This window comes from Rattus norvegicus, chromosome 1 (assembly GCF_021556685.1).
Source record: "Rattus norvegicus strain SHRSP/BbbUtx chromosome 1, alternate assembly SHRSP_T2T, whole genome shotgun sequence".
Classification (NCBI taxonomy): domain Eukaryota; kingdom Metazoa; phylum Chordata; class Mammalia; order Rodentia; family Muridae; genus Rattus; species Rattus norvegicus.
In genome coordinates, this window is record NC_141534.1 from 130,486,257 (window position 1) to 130,504,250 (window position 17,994).

At 49.2% G+C, this 17,994-nt stretch overlaps 1 protein-coding gene across 4 annotated transcripts in view; it reads right to left on the reverse strand.

The window, feature by feature from the left end:
- Nucleotides 1-17,994, reverse strand: part of Fan1 (FANCD2 and FANCI associated nuclease 1) — a 28,515-nt gene that overhangs the window by 4,953 nt on the left and 5,568 nt on the right. For 2 of the 4 annotated variants that reach the window (XM_087563853.1, NM_001191633.2), the window contains 9 exon segments: nucleotides 17,611-17,844; nucleotides 15,166-15,297; nucleotides 13,863-13,971; nucleotides 12,566-12,685; nucleotides 7,577-7,741; nucleotides 6,775-6,925; nucleotides 2,264-2,367; nucleotides 1,574-1,768; nucleotides 801-929 (listed from right to left, as the gene is read on the reverse strand). In XM_087563853.1, the coding sequence (XP_087419979.1) occupies nucleotides 801-929; nucleotides 1,574-1,768; nucleotides 2,264-2,367; nucleotides 6,775-6,925; nucleotides 7,577-7,741; nucleotides 12,566-12,685; nucleotides 13,863-13,971; nucleotides 15,166-15,297; nucleotides 17,611-17,844 (1,339 nt within the window). 4 annotated transcript variants of the gene reach the window in all.

A 17,994-nucleotide genomic window follows, 5' to 3' on the forward strand; every position in this document is an offset into this window, starting at 1 on the left:
ACTAAGGGAGAAACAGAGGCCCAGGCCGAAGAATATAAAAATTCAGCTCTTCACTCCATAACCCTGGAGTTCTATGAGAAACAAAAATATTCTCAGCAGAGACGGCACTAATGGAAGTGAGCAGTCAGCTACTCCCCAGCAAAGTTATTTTAACCCACACCCCAGAGCAGATAGAAAAGACAGACAGATCACAAAATAAACACAAAACGTAAACGTAGAACTTTTGGAACTAAACACAAGAGAACCTCTTTCTGGTTTCAGTTCAGATATCTCACACCAAAGGTATGATCCACTAAAGACCACTGAATTTAATCAAACTTTAAAATGTCGGGTCATCAAAAGATCCTATGAAAAGAAAAAGATTTGTCAGACTAGGATGAAATCCGAGTCAGAAAGCAGGGGAGAGTGGGGAGGAAGAGAGGGAGGGGTGCTGTACAGAGAGACTGAGACAGTAAGGGCGCACATGCAGTGTGTGATAAAAACCACCGGTGAAGGCCACGGGCACAAGGCTGTGTGGCTCCTATAGACTCCTGAGGTCCTGGGCTCACATACTGTGCAGAGCCCTGCTTCAGTGTGCCTTGCAGATGGTGACTTGTTCTACAACAAAATGGTGTACTGGCATGAGACTGCCTGTGTTGCTTACATCCCAGCTCCTCAGAGAAGCTTCTGAGAACCCCAGCCCTCAGTCTAGTGGTTACCAAGGGAGGGATTCAATCCTTTCAAAAGCCAGGAAGAAAATGCCCAGCATGTGAACTGTGACATAGTTGCTGATGAAATTACAAATGGTGTTTTCTACTGACCTTGCAATGGTGGCTCTGAGAATTCCACACCACCAAATCAGGGAGGCCTCCTCGGCAGTGCCGAAAGTCAGCAGCCAGGCGCCTGCACACACCGCTGAGGACAGGACCCCCGAGGCAGGAGACAAGGTCCTAAACACAATACAAAAGGAGTTATCCACCTTGAGGACAGAGACCCCAAGATGGGCTTGCATGACCATCAGAGAACACCAGCACAATTCAACAATGGCTCCAGGATCACCAGAAGGAGCTCTGCTGCTGGACCGTGCTCCAGAGTGGCTGGCAGAACCCCGTAGGCAAAATCTAGGAAAGAGCTGGTCATGGTCGGTTACAAACCTCTGCCTGATGTGGGCATCCTCTGACACATCTGAAGAAGAGGGAGCATGAGTCAGGACTGAGGAGTGAGGAAGCCTTAGTCAGCAGCTGCAGGGCACAGAAGTTACCCTCCCCGCTGCAGCCACAAGGCAGGCAAAAGGAAGGGAAACTGTGGGAAGGCATCAAGCTGGGGCTTTCTGAGTGTCTTCACGTGTCTATCACTAACACACAGACACACACAGACACACATAGATACACACACATAAACACACATGCGCACGTGCAAACGCACACCCAGACAGACTCTCTCTCTCTCTCTCTCTCTCTCTCTCTCTCTCTCTCTCTCTCTCTCTCTCTCTCTCTCACACACACACACACACACACACACACACATACACACACAGCCAGAACACAGGCAGCACTGTGAAGGGATGACTGACCAGATGGCGGGAAAGCATTACCTGAGCTTGCTGAAGGGAAGTGAAGCGATCCCAGCTGACCAGAGAAGCCGCCCTGCCTTGCTGGGCCTGCCATGCTTCAGTCACCCAGGCCCGCAGGCTCTCAGCAGGGGCGCTGTGGATCAGCTGCAGCCTGGCTTCCAGGGCCTGCTCCCTGCTTGAGAAGAAGCTGTCTGTGAGCAAATCCAGGGGGGAGGCCTGTGTGGAAGAGAAAGGAAACTTTCCTAACACCTAACGCCTGGGGAGGGCACTTAAACAAGGGATGCTGGAGTCCTATGAGACCTGCGAGCCAGCCAATTGCTGGACACATTTTTTTTTTCCCTCAGGAGAGGTGAGTTAATATTATCAGATTCAAGCAATCTTATTCTGGGTTTTTAGTAATCGTTTGCTCGGAGTGGGATTGCTTGAGCTGTAGCTGGTGCTAGCAGGACTGTGTGAGAGCCCTTGAGCTGAGGGTGCTCGGTACTAAAGTCAAAGAGTGATGCTGAAGGGAAACTAGACTTGGGGTTAAAATCTGCCAGTTCCCATTTAAAAGTAAAAGGTCCTTTTCCTATGCAGTTAGCACTACTGACGGTAGAGCCCAAAGATCACCAAGACCCAGGCTGCTGCTGGCTTGAGACCCTGGTGCAGAGGAAGGCATGAAGCACAGGCATGCACAGGAGAGGCCTTGGTGTGGTGGCGTGAGCGGGTTACCTGGTAGGCATTTCTGAAGACATCTGGTATTCCATCCATGAAGATGATATCCCACAGCAGGAGGCCACACAGGGTGCTGAAGGTGGACCCTTCTCCGTGAATCCCTAGAGCAATGTCACATGAAGAGAAAGAGACTCGTTTTATCTGGTTGTTAAGAATATCGTGAGGACCTAATGTACATTTTTCTTTTTTAGGGAAGGAACCGAGGGTACAGTTGATTTTAAGAGTCATGCCATTTTCATGCTATTTCCAGCCCTCTCGCCACATGCTATTCTTTGCGCAAGAAGCTTCATTTAAGGGGCAAACTTCAAATGGGCATTGGAAAGTCACAAAGCAGTGGTTCTCAATGGTGGTGGACAGCCTAGGGGACAGTTTGCCTTAGCAAAGCAGACTTCATACATGGCCTCTGGAGGTTCTAATTGAGTGGGCAAACAAGGCTGTGTGCAAAATTCATAAGCAGGCTCTGGCCCAGGCCATGGTGCAGGCCCCCGGCAATGTATAAGAAATGATTCCCCTATAGGGAATCACAACAGGCCAGACATTCAGGGCAGCCCCGTAACCTCAGATTTACCAACGCTCCTTCCATCACTGGGCTCACCCATTCACTGGGCTCACCCACTCATTAGGCTGATTTGGCCTGATGAGGTTATTTCAGTGTTCCCGATACGCAAGGCTTCTACAGAAACCATCATCTGTAAAGACCACCCTGTTCTAGCACCCCCCTCATGCTGAAGACACGATCACTGGGAGACATCCTCACTGAACAGTTGAGTCCTAGGGCCACTACCAGTCAGCAGCAGGCTCTGGAGAGATGAAGGTCTTGGCATAGACTTCAGACCTGTGTCCCCCAGGAACTGATTTACCAAGTTCCTCTCTCTAAGCTGAGTGTCTCTGCACAGCCGCCAACACCCCAGCAAAGGAAGACACTATGTGGTCATCCCTCTCCCTTCCTATCCTGCTCACACTGGCAATAAAGCTCCCAGGGGGCACAGAGGAGAAAGCAATGTGGGTCAAGTGCTCAGGCTTCTAGCACGCGGTCTTCCTGTTCACCGGGAGATGGTGGCTGTAGCCTGTGTTGTGTTTTTCTATCCTGACCTCCAGAGCCGTGCAGGGCTTTGTTTGTTCCCTCCCAGTTCTGGCTCCTGTCCCCCTGGCCTATTTCCATGGTACAAAAGGACAGAGTGAACAGGGCTCGCTCAGCCTGGCTGAAACAAGCCTTCCAGCTACCAGGAGCATTCACGTCAGGAATCCAGGCTCTGGCTTGCTGGGAAGAAAGGACCTGACTTCCGGGTTTCTGTGCCTGTGTGAATGTCACTCCATCACCGACATGGAGGTCAGACTCATTCCTGGCCGCCGCTGTGCTCTGAATTCTGACTGCAGTCATTTTTGGAGTAATCCTCCTGCCTCATTCAGACATGGCTTCCCCTGGAGGGTTTGAAATTTCCTCTACATAAATCCCTCTACAATAAAACCTAGCAGCAAGTCACATCAATTTTCCGATATATTAGAATGTAATATAAATTTAAAACATCTTATGTGGAAATATTTTATGTTCTGGAAAAAGAATTTCCTGCTGACTTTCAGGCTCCTGGATAAACTGGAAACGTTGTTCTGTGTGCATTCCTTTAGCCAGGACACGGGGCAGTTGACATGTCTCCTGCGACATCATCTAGGGACTGGGATTTCCACTCTGCTCTGTGATCTCTAAGCTTTTCAGTCTCACTGCATCTCACAGTTTTCAGCCGTGTCGGTGGTTCTCCCCTAGAGCAACAACTTCCCTACGAGCAGGAAAGCCAGCCGTGAGCAAATTTATTTTAACACTCAGTGGGAAGAAACCTGATTCCGCAAAATTCTATCTTCACAGCCCAACTAACCAAGACCCCTACAAAATGCCACCATCTGATGACACTGGGGTAGCTTCACACCAATAACCCTGGAGCACAGGCATAGGGCGAGGTCTGCCTGAGCACAAGGACAGGACTTGGCTGTCCCCAGGGCAGACCCATTAGAGCTGCTTAGCAAGTAACCACGAGTGGACACCACGGACTGGCTAATTAGACCCAGGGCGAGAGGCAGGAGGGAGGAGAAAGATGAAAGAAGGGGAGGGGGTCTGTGGCCAGCAAATTCTCCTCCACCTTCTCACAACACTAGCAGTCCTAAAAAGAAAAAGCAAGCCAGGCATGGTGGCATGTGCCTTTAATCCCATCACTCAGGAGACAGAGGCAGGTGGATCTCTGTGTGTCTGAGGTCAGCCTGACAGACACAGTGAGTTCTAGGCCAGCCAGGGATACACAGGGAGACCATGCAAGACAACCGGCCCACCCTGTTCCTTGTCTCTGGTACCTGACAGGGAGCTTCTGCTCTATTTCCTCCAGGGTTGACTTATATCCTCCTTACTCCATTCACAAAGGTGCCTGGGATGGGGCACGGGGGGACTTGTGATTTCCCAGTTATAAGGCGTGTGCTCAAGCCTCCACTTTTCTCTGGGCTGTAGCTAGAGAATTACTTATAGTATACTCCCTTCACAAACTGTGAAGAAAGCCCAAAACGGGGAGAAAACAGGTATCGGGAAATGCACAAACTCAAGGAATTGCCAACTGACTTAAGAAATTCACTATTTAAAGCAAAAGCCTCTTCATCCCTGCAATGCAGCAGGGCCCCCACTCTGACAGGGGAAGCCGCAGCAGCTGTCATGGTTGGCGACTGCATGGACATTCAGCTCTGTGCCCTGCAGGCCCAACCTCGACACTCGTAGGCTCACTAGCCCCCAAGTCCTGAGAGGCATCATGGCAGCCATGGGCCCTGCGAGAGCCTCCTATACATAGGCCATGAGATTCTAAGCGGAGAGCTAACTCCTTAACCAGCTGACAGCCTGGCCCAGAAGGCCTAGGGACAACCAAGTCAGGAATGTGGAGGAGTGCTCAGGGGCAGACCTACCCTCTGGGGCTGCATGCCTATCACAAACTGAAGCACCCTAAGGGCAGCATAGCAGACAATGTGAACAAGAGACTGTGAGGGGCACTGTGGCCAAAGGACTCAAGGTCCAAGCCCTGTGGTGGCCGTGCAGCTGCTGTCATAGCCAGTCACTTAGGGACTCTCTCGATTCTGCACCGCTCAGCACGCTCCAGCACTTTCTCACTGGACACTCCCACTGATGGGCATCTCACTGGACACTCCCACTGATGAGCCTCTCACTGGACACTCCCACTGATGGGCATCTCAATGGACACTCCCACTGATGGGCATCTCACTGGACACTCCCACTGATGAGCATCTCACTGGACACTCCCACTGATGAGCCTCTCACTGGACACTCCCACTGATGGGCATCTCACTGGACACTCCCACTGATGGGCATCTCACTGGACGCTCCCACTGATGAGCATCTCACTGGACGCTCCCCCTGATGAGCATCTCACTGGACGCTCCCCCTGATGGGCATCTCACTGGACACTCCCACTGATGGGCATCTCACTGGACACTCCCACTGATGAGCATCTCACTGGACACTCCCACTGATGAGCATCTCACTGGACACTCCCACTGATGAGCATCTCACTAGACACTCCCACTGATGGGCATCTCACTGGACACTCCCACTGATGAGCATCTCGCTCGACACTCCCACTGATGGGCATCTCACTCGACACTCCCACTGATGAGCATCTCACTGGACACTCCCACTGATGGGCATCTCACTGGACACTCCCACTGATGGGCATCTCACTGGACACTCCCACTGATGGGCATCTCACTGGACGCTCCCACTGATGGGCATCTCACTCGACACTCCCACTGATGGGCATCTCACTGGACGCTCCCACTGATGGGCATCTCGCTGGACACTCCCACTGATGGGCATCTCACTCGACACTCCCACTGATGGGCATCTCACTGGACGCTCCCACTGATGGGCATCTCACTGGACACTCCCACTGATGAGCATCTCACTGGACGCTCCCACTGATGGGCATCTCACTGGACGCTCCCACTGATGGGCATCTCACTGGACACTCCCACTGATGAGCAAGCCAGCCGGCCCTCCAGCATCACTCCTCTACCCTGCGGCAGCTGCCAAGACCACGAGGCTCTGACACTTGTGTTCTCAGAAGCTACAGAATTCCTCCCAAGCTCCTCACACCTACGACCTTACTGTGTGCCTACTAAGATGTTTGTACTCCTCAGATGGCTTGGGCCTGGCCCTCAAGGACAGCTTCATTGCCAGGCAGCCTCTTACAGCACAAACCCGTCCTCTCTCCCCAGCTCTCCCACCACAAGCCTCTGGTAGCAAAGGCTACTTCCCGCAATCATCCTGCCACAGAGAGCCATCGCACAGCCAGCAGGTAGCAGGACTGGCTAAACAACAAGGAGCCCCTAACGAACAACCCGGTTCTTTTCCGCACACCCCTGGCCAGCTGTGGCTGCTACTGAGGTCAGGGAGGATGAGCCACCCTGCAACACGCTTCCCCCACATGCTGATTGGCTGGGATGCAGGAAACTGCTCAGCTTACCTTGGTCAAAGCCACTCTGCCTGTAATAGTCCAGTGCCAGTTCCTCCACAGAACACAGGATTGTGGTGGGGTTGGTGGGGTCTCCACCCTCAATGACAAACACAGACTTGCCCATCCCATGCTGTGGGCACAGCCTGCCTGTGATGGTCACCTAGAATGGTAGCAAAAAGCATCAAAGTCGGGCATGGTGGCGCACACCTTCAGTCCTAGCACTCAGGAGGCAGAGGCAGGTGGATTTCTCTGAGTTTGAGGTTAGCCTGTCTATATAGTAAGTTCCAGGCCAGCTAAGGCTACATAGTGAGACTTTCTCTCAAAAACAGAAATAAAACAAACCCATTCTATTAGCCCCTGGAAACGTGCGTGCAGCAGCCTGGCGATAGACCTGCCTACTCTTGCAGAGCAGAAGTGAATGGTTTGTGACCCACACTGGCACACTCTGAAGGGTGTGACTGTCCCAGCCTTTGTAGCGCATCTATGACCCCAGCCCCAAGAGAAGCAGGCAAAAGCAGTGGATGTTCACATTCTCACCCAGACGCTCTGTCACCCAGCCCTGGTGTGGCCATATGGGTTAGCCCAGATATAGCAGAGAAGAGGGCATAAAGATGAAATGGACACAATGGTGACACCACTGTCCCGAATGAGAATTAGACCATTCTGAGGCCAAGAGGAAGCTCCATATTGAAACGATTCGGGGTTGGGGAGGCACACAGAAGAATCTGGGGTTTAAATTGAAAGCGCAGCAGAGAACTGGATGCCTGGGTCTAACCTACAACAAACACCAAAGCACCCAAAGGACACCTACATGCTTAACGTCTCCCACAGTGACTTCTGGCAGCTGGCTGAATAGGTGCCTGTACTTTTTACAGCTCGGAGACTCTCGAAGGCGCACAGCTCGCTGATAAAGAGAAAGTCGGTGTCCTGTCCTCACTTGTGGATCTGCCAGGCCTTCCTTGATGCACCGAATTGCCTGGCAATTAACAGATCACATGTCAGGATCCCCAAAGTCCTGAAGGCAGCAGCTGTCGATTTAGTTTACTGGAGACTAATTATTCTATTTTCTCTACTGGGTAAACAGTGCCTGGAGAAACCCAGGCTATTTCCTTAGGCTACCTCCTTAGGTCTCTTTGTGATGGCCTAACAATGACCAGCCATTATTCATGTGGCCAGAGGAGTGGCCAGAAGAGAACCACCCGGCAGGAGTGAAGACATTCTTGTTTGATTTTGGTTTGTTTAGTTTTGAGACGGGTTTCTCTGTGCAGTCCCAGTTGTCCTGGAACTTGATCTGTAGATCAGGCTGGCCTTGAACTCATAGAGAACCGCCTGCCTCTGCCTCCCTAGGGCTGGGACCAAAGGTGTGCGACACCATGGCCAGCTACAGGAAGACACTGTGTGAGACACTTGTGCCCTTCCCTTCCTCTATCAGAATACTGAGACAGTGAGCCCCAAGAAACTAACATTCCCCCATGTGTCTCACGCTGAAAGAAAAGGCTGAGGCCCTGGGGCTGGCCAGAAAAGAGACAAGATTGCACATGGTCCTGACAACTTGTCAGACCACCCTGCAGGAGAGGCTGGAGCTAAGACAAGGCTAGTCCACCATGGGCAGGGCCACACTGTGCCCAGAACTGTGTGGTTCTGGGGCCTCTTGGCCTCTGTTTCCCTCTGTGTACACATTGAGTTTCACAAAGCAATGTGTTCATTTTTAACTTAGAAAATTGAGCATTGTCTTTGTCCCCAAAGTGGGAAAAAATTTAAAATAAACAAAATGACAGTGAGCTGGAGAGGCGGCTGAAGAAGGGCACCGGCTGCATTTCCAGGTCTCAGTTTCAACTGCCAGCAACTACATAGTGACACACAACTGTCTGTAACTCTAGTTCCAGGAAATCTGATGCCCTCTTCTGGCCTTCTTAGGCCTTGCATGCATGTAATCCACAGACACAAATGCAAAGCACCCATAAACTTTTAAGAATCACAACAAGGAAAGTTGACTTCAAATACAACTACACAGGTTCTGCTGATGTCTTGCATTGAGTGGCAGGGCTCCAGCCTTCATTAGGAGAGAATTTTACTTTAAAGATGTCACCTCAACCCCAGCTCTGAAAAAAAGAACCAAAAAAAAAAAAAAAAAAAAAAAAAAAGATGTCACCTCAGAGGGTTGGAGAGTAGTTAAGAGCACTTAAGTGTTCTTGTAGAGGACCCAGCAAGACTGAGTTCCCAGCACCCACATGATGGTTTGCAGCCACCCTTAACTCCAGTTCCAGGAGATCCAATGCCCTCTTCAGACCTCCATGGGTACCCGGCACTCACATGGTGCATGCACACATTCAGGCAAAGCACTCACACATATGAAATAAATCTACAAGAGGAGTTTGAGTGTCGTCTTGAAGTGCACTGTCTATTAAACACCACAGTTATACAAGCTGAAGAGAAACTGTCGTCAAAACACTCCTAACACAGCCGACACCCCAAACCCCCCGTTGCTGACCTTCAGACACTTAACTTTTCCCTTCTTATGAAGTGTGAGGAAATAGATGTATGTTGGTAAGCACTGTTCACATTCACACAGACACGGTGTAGTCTCTGAGCACAGAAGGCGGGAAAGCTGACACTTCTATGTCGCGCTGCCAAGGGGCCAAGCACCGCTAGCCTCTGGTCAGGCAAGGGAGCAGGTTTTCCCAGAGGCACAGCAATGCTGTGGGCCCCACATAGTTTGTGATGAGGCAAGAAAGGACACAGATGAATTCAGATTAGACAAGTGGGGATTCTGTTCCCATGGTATTTTGCTTAAGTTGTGTTTCCCTGTGTAGGTGGAGAGCCATGGTATTGAGAGACCTTAAAACAAGGCAACTGAGCAGAATAGGGGAGAACTTTTACTCCTCCTGACTGGAGAAAATTAACAAGAAAAACATTAAGGCTTAGACTCCATCAGTGTTCGGCATTTCCTTGCTCCTCCTCTCTCCCCCCTTCACCATCATCCTTATCCCCTTCAGCATGATCATCCCCACACTCTCCTACATCATCATCATCTCCATCTCCAAATCAGGGGCCAATGGTACTGCAAGAGATTTGGCCAAATTCATACACAGACACACACAGAGATACACACAGATTTTCACATACATATGCACAGATATACATACACAGATACACACATACAAATAAATACACAGAGATACGACTACACACATAACAACACAGATAATGCATACACACAGATATAACACACACACACACACACACACAGAGTAAAAGAGACAGAGAGACTAAGTACAACTCTACTCCAGAAACAGTGAGGCAAGCGGGAAGCCTGTGGCTCCCAAAAGAGAAGGGTACGAATGGGCAATGACCACAGACTTCTCGTTGCACAAATAATTAAATGGGGTACAACAATGTACATAATGCATACCACAGAATTGTATCTAAAGTGGCTGAAAGGGCAAACTTTGCACATCTTCTATCCTAACAGAAAAGTAAAAACTAAAACAAACATGAAAAACTGGCAGGATGGCTCAGTAGGTAAGTCCGCTGCAGCCAACCCTGAAAACTTGAAGTTAATCCCAGGATCTAAAAGATGGGAGGAGAGAAATGACTCCCCACAAGTTCATCTCTCACCCATATATGTGCACATGCATATGCAAGCATATACTAAATATAATTTAAAAATTTAAAGAAAAATTTAAAAACGAACCAAAACCAAAACCCAAGGAATGAATGGAAGCTCAAGCCTTGAGGAACTGAGGAGTCTAAAGGAGTCAAGAAGGGGGAGCAGGACCTTGCAGAGCCCACTGTCCCTGGAGAAGGGTGGCCATGTGGCCCCAGGTCCCAGGGGTGTATCTCTCCCTGCAGCATGTGTCCTGTAAACAGACGTAAGTCACAGAAGATGGAGGATGCGGGGACAGGACAAGGACTGTGTGAATGGCACTGAGTATTGGGAAAAGGCTAAAGGAACTAGAACTTTCTTAGCATCGCTGAAAAGTGAGCTCACCGGCCTGCCTGGCCCCGTGACAACAGCAGTGTCCGCAGAACTTGAACAAAGGGGACTGAGTAACGTCTTTGGCCAGTGAAAGACAAGAGGTCGCACAGACACATGTGCTCTCCTTGCCAGGTTGGGTCTGGGCCAGCAAGCACCCCATCTTGCTATTTAAGCCTCAGCATGCAGCAGGAGGAAGAGGCACCATGCCCACCTCCGGGACAGAAAACAGCTTCCGCTGGCTTTTTGTGGGCACTTGAGGTAACAAGGCACCATTTTAGTAGAAAGCAGTAAAAAAATAATACTACATCATACTTCCACATGCCATGGGTGATTTTTTCCAGCCCTTAATCCCCCTGATTCACTAAATGTACCACTGGGAAAAAAAAACTCTCTGTGAGACACAGTCCCTTCCATTCAGTTCAAACACAGGCTGGAGTGGAGACAGGTGGGGAGGGAACCCACACAAAGAGACACTGTTCACCAGCCTGGCTCAGACGCAGCGGCCTCAAAGGCCCCACCCTGCCCAGCCACAGAAGTGACAAAATCTATTTCAAGTCCCCAAGGTCCCTGGGGCCTGCCAGAGAAGGTGGCCTGTTCAGAGGTGGGGAAATGCCCTGCAGAAGCAGAGAGATACTCTTCAGGCACCTGCACTAAGATAAGAGAGACGATTCCTGTCAGCCTTTCTAACTAGAAGCTCTAAGCAACAAGTACGTAAAGCCAGTCTCCAGGACAGAGCGTCTACAGGACAGAGCGTCTACAGGACAGAGCGTCTACAGGACAGAGCGTAGGGGCAGAGATGGGGAGGGGCAGACAGGGAGAGACAGAGACCGAGAGACAGAGACAGAAGGAGTATGTGAATATGAACCTGCAGACAGCTGACAGACACCGGACCCTCTCTCTCCTTGATTCCACTTCCTGGAGCCCACTATCAACCCCTTTCTCTTCCAGGCAGAGCAGAGATTATTTAATGCCGGTTAGAACCAACCCTGCTATCTTGGTGTGGGGGATGGGGCTGGAAGAAATCAAAGAATGTTAACCAAAGGAAAACTATCTTCTAATTATATTTAGAAGAAGTTTCTTTTCATTTACTAAGTTTTTTATTTGACTATCACATTTGTTGTTTTTTTTTTTGGTTCTTTTTTCGGAGCTGGGGACCGAACCCAGGGCCTTGCACTTCCTAGGTAAGCGCTCTACCACTGAGCTAAATCCCCAGCTCCCACATTTGTTATATTAGTGGTTTCTAACGTTTTATAAAAACTAAATATTTAAAGGCTTTTGTTTTATCTGGAGTAACTTTTCCATGTATTATACAGAAAACATCACTATTAATAAAAGTCATACTTTTTACTATTTTCTCAGAGCCATAAATTACTTCTTTGATGATAGCATTAACACAGAAATTAACGGGAAAGGAGAAGGAAAGGGGAAGTGGTGCAATTACATACTAATTAAAGAAAAAGAGATGGCAGACATGGTGCAGGCCATAACATCAGCAACGGGGAAGCAGAGGCAGAGGCAGGTAGACCTCTGAGCCCTTGGAGACAGCCTAGTATACATAGTGAGTTCCAGGACAGCCAGAACTGTCCCCACCGACAGACAGACAGACTGACAGACAGACAGACAGACAGACAGAGCTACACAGTGAACCTGTGCCCCATCAACAAACAAACAAGTGAATTGAAGACAGGCTCTTTCCTAGGCTACGGTGGCTCGGTGGCAGAATGTGTGTTTGGATATGCCTTCAGCACCGTCCCCGTGCTGAAGTACTTGGAGGTCGCTATTAAAACCAAATTAAATCAGCCTGGGCCTGCTGCTGAGTACCTCTTCCAGACGCTTCAGGTGCTGGTGCAGGTTAAGAGCCAGGCGGTCCCACCAGCGGCCTCTGCTGTCAGGACAATAGACTTTCTGAGCGAGGAGGTTTTCAAGTTCCTTGACAGCTTCCTACAAGCAAAGATGAAAAGAAAGGTTGTTAGATGCTGGAACACAGGTTCTAATTATAGTCAGACGGCCACAGGGTTGCCAAGGTCCACCTGCAATGAAGGCCACGGACCAGGCCCGACCGGCGGCAGTCTGAGGTCTTCTCCTGCATGACCACAGCTGCCTGAGCATCTGTACTTGACTCCAGGTCCCTGCGTAGTGATGCTAAGCCCTCAGGGTCTGTGAGCCTGTGCTGGTCTTCTCCAGGTCACCTCTGGCAGCCAGGGCCACCCAGGGCCCTCGCTGAGCACAGGCACCTAAACACTGGCTGGTGCTGTCACACCCTGACACGCTGGGAAGTCAGCAGGCCCTAGCCCCTCTGAGATTCTCAAATTTCAGCATGCTGTCAGGACGGACAGATGGAAAGGGACACAGGAAGGGAGAGAAGTCCTTCAGTCTGGGATCTGGCTGTGAGTCAGAAACATCGACACAACTAATAAAGCAAACACTGCCCAGGGACTGCTCCTGTCTTCCAGAGTTTATAAAAACAACGAAACCATGGTCATGGAGCCCTCCGTCACCCTGTCCCAGCAGTGTGCCCAACAAAGCCACCTGACAATTTCAAAGGGAATCTTTTTTAAGGTAAGTGAACCATGTTGAATTAACTTACTTAGTTTTCAACTTTGCTTTACCTTTAAATCTTGTCAACTATAACACATCCTTTGTGAAATGGAGCTTTAAAAGCTTCAGAATGACAGATGTGACATCTTGTCCATGGATCCTCCTGGGATTCAAGAGGGCCAAGTCTAAGGCCCAGTCTTAACCAATGTCTTAAATCTAAGGATGTCACCAAATAAACTTAGTATTATCTATATTGTCATGTACTGTCTATGAATTATCTCAGCAATGCACAGATGACAAGGGCGTGCGAGAGTTTTACCCACAAGATGTAGGGTAACTGCCGGGTCTTACACCAAGCTCCAAGACGCAGGTAACCTGAACGGGCTCCTCCCAGGCTCTGTTCGTGACCCACAGCCTTCCCAGTATGCAGACTCATCAAGTTACAAGTGAACAAAACAAGGGCTGCTTTCATCAGATCATGTGTGATGATGCAAGAGTGAGAAGACCGAGAGCCCGAGAGGTTTCCACTCCCGTGTGTACCGCAGTCCTCTCCGTGAAGGGTGGAGGAGGGTGCTCTGACCTCGTACATGTGAAGTCTCTCTAGTACTTCAACAGCCCGAGAGGAAATCCTTGTGTAGATCCACCCAACAGTAAAACAGCGCAGAAAGAGTGGCAAGGCCTCGTGGTATCTGAAAGGAAAACAAACACCAGTGGTTTAATAACTGGGCACATACGAATTGTGAGACATGACAAAATGTGGAATTTCTAACTTTAAAGTGATACATTTCAATACTCTGGGCTGTGTGTTCCATTTTCTGCACAATGAAATTAGACCGTCACAACCCAGACCCTGCCCCAGGATGCTCGGGGAGGTGGGAAGAGTATATATACCTAATAAGATTTAACACAGAGGTCAGCATTTAAACCTCAGCCACAAACCCGGACAAGTCTTCAAATTTCCTAAGACCTGCAGCAAATGGTGAGTTTTACCTTCTTTAAACATTATTCTTAAAATACATTCTACTGCTGACCTTTCTGTATATGCTGCCCTGAATACTTAAAATTAAGCTCGTTTTGTAACTGACATATAAACACACAGAAAGTGCATGATATTCTAATACATGCCAGCACTGTAACCAAGGTGAACATTAGGCGTATTCACTTCTGGTTTGGGGCAGTGTCTCAGTGTTACAAGGAGGAAAGAAAAGCAACTTGGGGAGAAAAGCTTTTGTTTGGCTTACATTTCCACATCACTGTTCTTCACTAAAAGAAGTCAGGACAGGAACTCAAGCAGGGCAGGGACCTGGAGGCAGGAGCTGATGCAGGGGCCATGGAGGGGTGCTGCTTACTGGCTTGCTCAGCTGCTTTCTTAAAGATCCCAGAACCACCAGTCCAGAGATGGCCCCACGCACAATGTGCTGGGCCCTCCCCATCATCACTAACCAAGAAAATGTCCTACAGGCTTGCCAAGAGCCTGGTCTCGTGGAGGCGTTTTCTTAATTCAAATGCCCTCTTCTCAGATGACCACAGCTTGTGTCAGGTTGACATAAAACTAGCCAGTGGAGGGAGGCTGTGTGATGTTTGTGTTCAAGTGTGTGCAGACGCACATGTACAAGGAGGCCAGAAGCTGACACTGTCTGCCTTCCTCAGCCCTTCTTGTTGGTTTTTGGTTTTGCTTTTAATATTTTTAATTTATTGACTATTTTACACACACACACACACACACACACACACACAGAGCTTAACTTCCTCCCTCATAGTCTCCCCCCATTACCTTCTTCTGTCCTCCAACTTCCTCTAAGCTCTTCTGAGCTCTAGCTATGGATCCCACCACCATCAAAGGAAAGCAAAACAACAACAACAACAAACACACGAACACCCACCTCAGGGAAGGGTGGCTTTTCAGTTGGTCCCAGTCTCTCTTTGCAATCTGAGAAAGCTCCTTAGCTTCTTCCCAGTTCCCACTGGCCATGGCAGCTGAGATGTCACTCAGCATGTGCGCGGCGGCTGCGTATCTAAAGAGAATGCCACCCAGATCCTTAGTGGAGGAGTACTTCCGTAACAGTCCCCACATCCTGGCCACTGGGCTTATCTAAGAAGGATAAAAGCATGTGAGGGACATGCAGGGCACGGTGGGGCTCATCTCCCAGGCCAGCACTGAGAGGCAGAAGCAGAAGCAAGTGGATCTCTGGGTTCTACTTCTACAGTGATTTCCAGGCTAGCTAAGGCCAGCCAGATCCTGTCTCAGAAGTTAAACAATGCAAAACACAAAGTGTAAGGTATATTTAGGTTGCATCCTAGCAATAAGCTAATAGAGTTCTCCCCTCCGCTCAATGGCTGTGAACTGATTCAGTCTGTCCTACTTGGAAGACAGAAGCATTTACACTGTAGGATTACAAAGCTGGCCCCATTATATAAACTCCATAGTGATCGAATCAGTACTCCTGGGTCCTTACATTCACCCACTCATCAAGGTGAAAGCCACCGAGCAAATGCCTAACTGAATTCGGAATAGCAAGATGGCAGTTTGCACAGTAAGCAATGTAGTCAGAGGTGCCATAGCGATACTCCCCAGGCCCACAGAATGGCAGTGAACTTCCAAATTGAGAACGCTTCGGGGGGAAAGCAATGCTGAAATTTTATTAACTACTTAGTGGAAGAAATGTGGTGTTTCATTACTTCCTTATATGTGGAAATCAAAGACGTGACTGACAGACTCTGAAACACTGAGAGCCTGTCCACTGTACTTTGGAGAACAGCATGCAATACCAGTAAACACAAACACGCATATTAACAAGAAAACGCCTTGCATCCAGACATCAAGCTTGCTCACCAACCCACAGACCCAGTTATTTAGGACAGCCTACTAGATTCCAAGGTCAGTAAGAAAACAGATAAACAGGGCCAGGTGCTGTAGCCCAGTGACAGATAGCGCCGGTGCCTGCCACACACAAAGCCCTGGGTCAATCCCAGCGATGCATGCCTCACAGCAAAACAAAAGATTCAGAACTTCAAGGTCATCCTCCAGCACACAGATAGCTCAAGGGTAGCCTAGGCTACAAGAGACCCTTCTCAAATAAATAAATAAATAAACAAACAAATAAGGAGGAGGAGGTGGTGGTGGTGGAAGAGGACGAGGAGGAAGAGCAGGAGAAAGCGTCTGGAAGCTGGGGTTGGCAGGTAGCATACCCTACCCACCTCAAACCACCACCACGGCAGGAGTAGCCTCTTAGTTTCAGTATCACAACTGATCCAACTCCCACCTGAACCAAGCCTACCATCACTTTACCAGACCAACAAGCATCTAGCTATGAAAGCAAGCCAAGTTCAGCCTCTGCCATCATCTGTCGAGTCCTTTCTACACTCCCTCCAGACGCGTGTGTCCTCCAAGAGTGCTGCCTTAGCATGTGTCTGGCCTCAGCATGTGTGTCTGTCTCAGCTGACATCACTCTGCCCATCAGCCCAAGTCTGCGGAAGCAGCAAGAAACCCCAGCACAGCACCTGAAGCTTCTTGGTGGGCTTCTCCCTATGGAGTCCTAACAAATGAGCTCAACTATGCACTGTACAGCAGACCAATACATGCGTGTCATTATCAGTCTCCAAGACACTCCTTCATCACATGTCCCTTCACATGCTTGCTTTAGCAGACCATCCTTTCACCTGGGTCTGCTTCAGGGACACATTCCCTCATGAGTCTACCTTAGCCTTTCACCTGCATCTGCTTCAGAAAACGTCCCTTCACGTGTTTGCCCCAGCAAATCACCATCCAACACAACTGACTCTCCACAGAACCCTTAAGTTTCCACTTCACTCACCTGCCCCCTTACGTCTAATAATGATCAAGTCTCTGATGCCAAACTAGTTCTGATATACTCAACTGTCTCCACGACTACCACCTATCCAAATGTCGCCATTATTGTCACCTAGACCTCCACTGAAGTCAAACCAGCCTTCCTTCAGCTCTCCTGCCTGCCTCCCACTTGAGCTCCATAGGCTGCTCTGGGTAAAAACATGGAACATCCCCTTCAGTTGCTTCCCAATACCAGGAGAACAGTGTAGATTGATGTCAATATGCAGGTGAGGGCTGGCACCAGTTAAGTCAAGGCCATGACTGGACAGTAAAAAAATAAGGCAGGAGAGAAGGAGAAGGAAGGAGAATCAAGATGGAGATGGAGAAAGAGGACCCAGATCCGGGTGGTCTTGATTGACAAGGTAGCTGGGATGGATTTCTGTAGGCAGAGTTATCTTATCTAGGTGGGCGGTTTATATCCTTGGTTGTGAGTTTACTGTGTGGATACACTGTGGACTGAAACTTATTGTGTCCCCACCTGATAAGATCCTCTCTGTCCCTGAAGATCTGGGTCTTCCGGCTGATGCTGTACTGAGGAAACTCCATTCGGCCCAGATTGACCAATAGCACAGTAGACAGCTGACCTTGACCCCCACACGCAGCTTCTTCGTCTTCCATGGTATCAGTCAACGAGAACAGAAGCAGGAGGCGGCAAAACACAGCCCTAGGGCCTTTACAGACTCGAAGGGACGGGCCAGCCAAGTCTTTAGCTCTAAAGTACATACAACACGCAGTCACCTCTCTAGCTTTTGAGCATTTGAATATGAGATTTTACAAACTATTCTCACTTAAAACAAAGAGAAATGTCAGTCATTGTTCTAAACATGCAGCATTTAGCACTCCCTGCTGTGACAATGGAGAA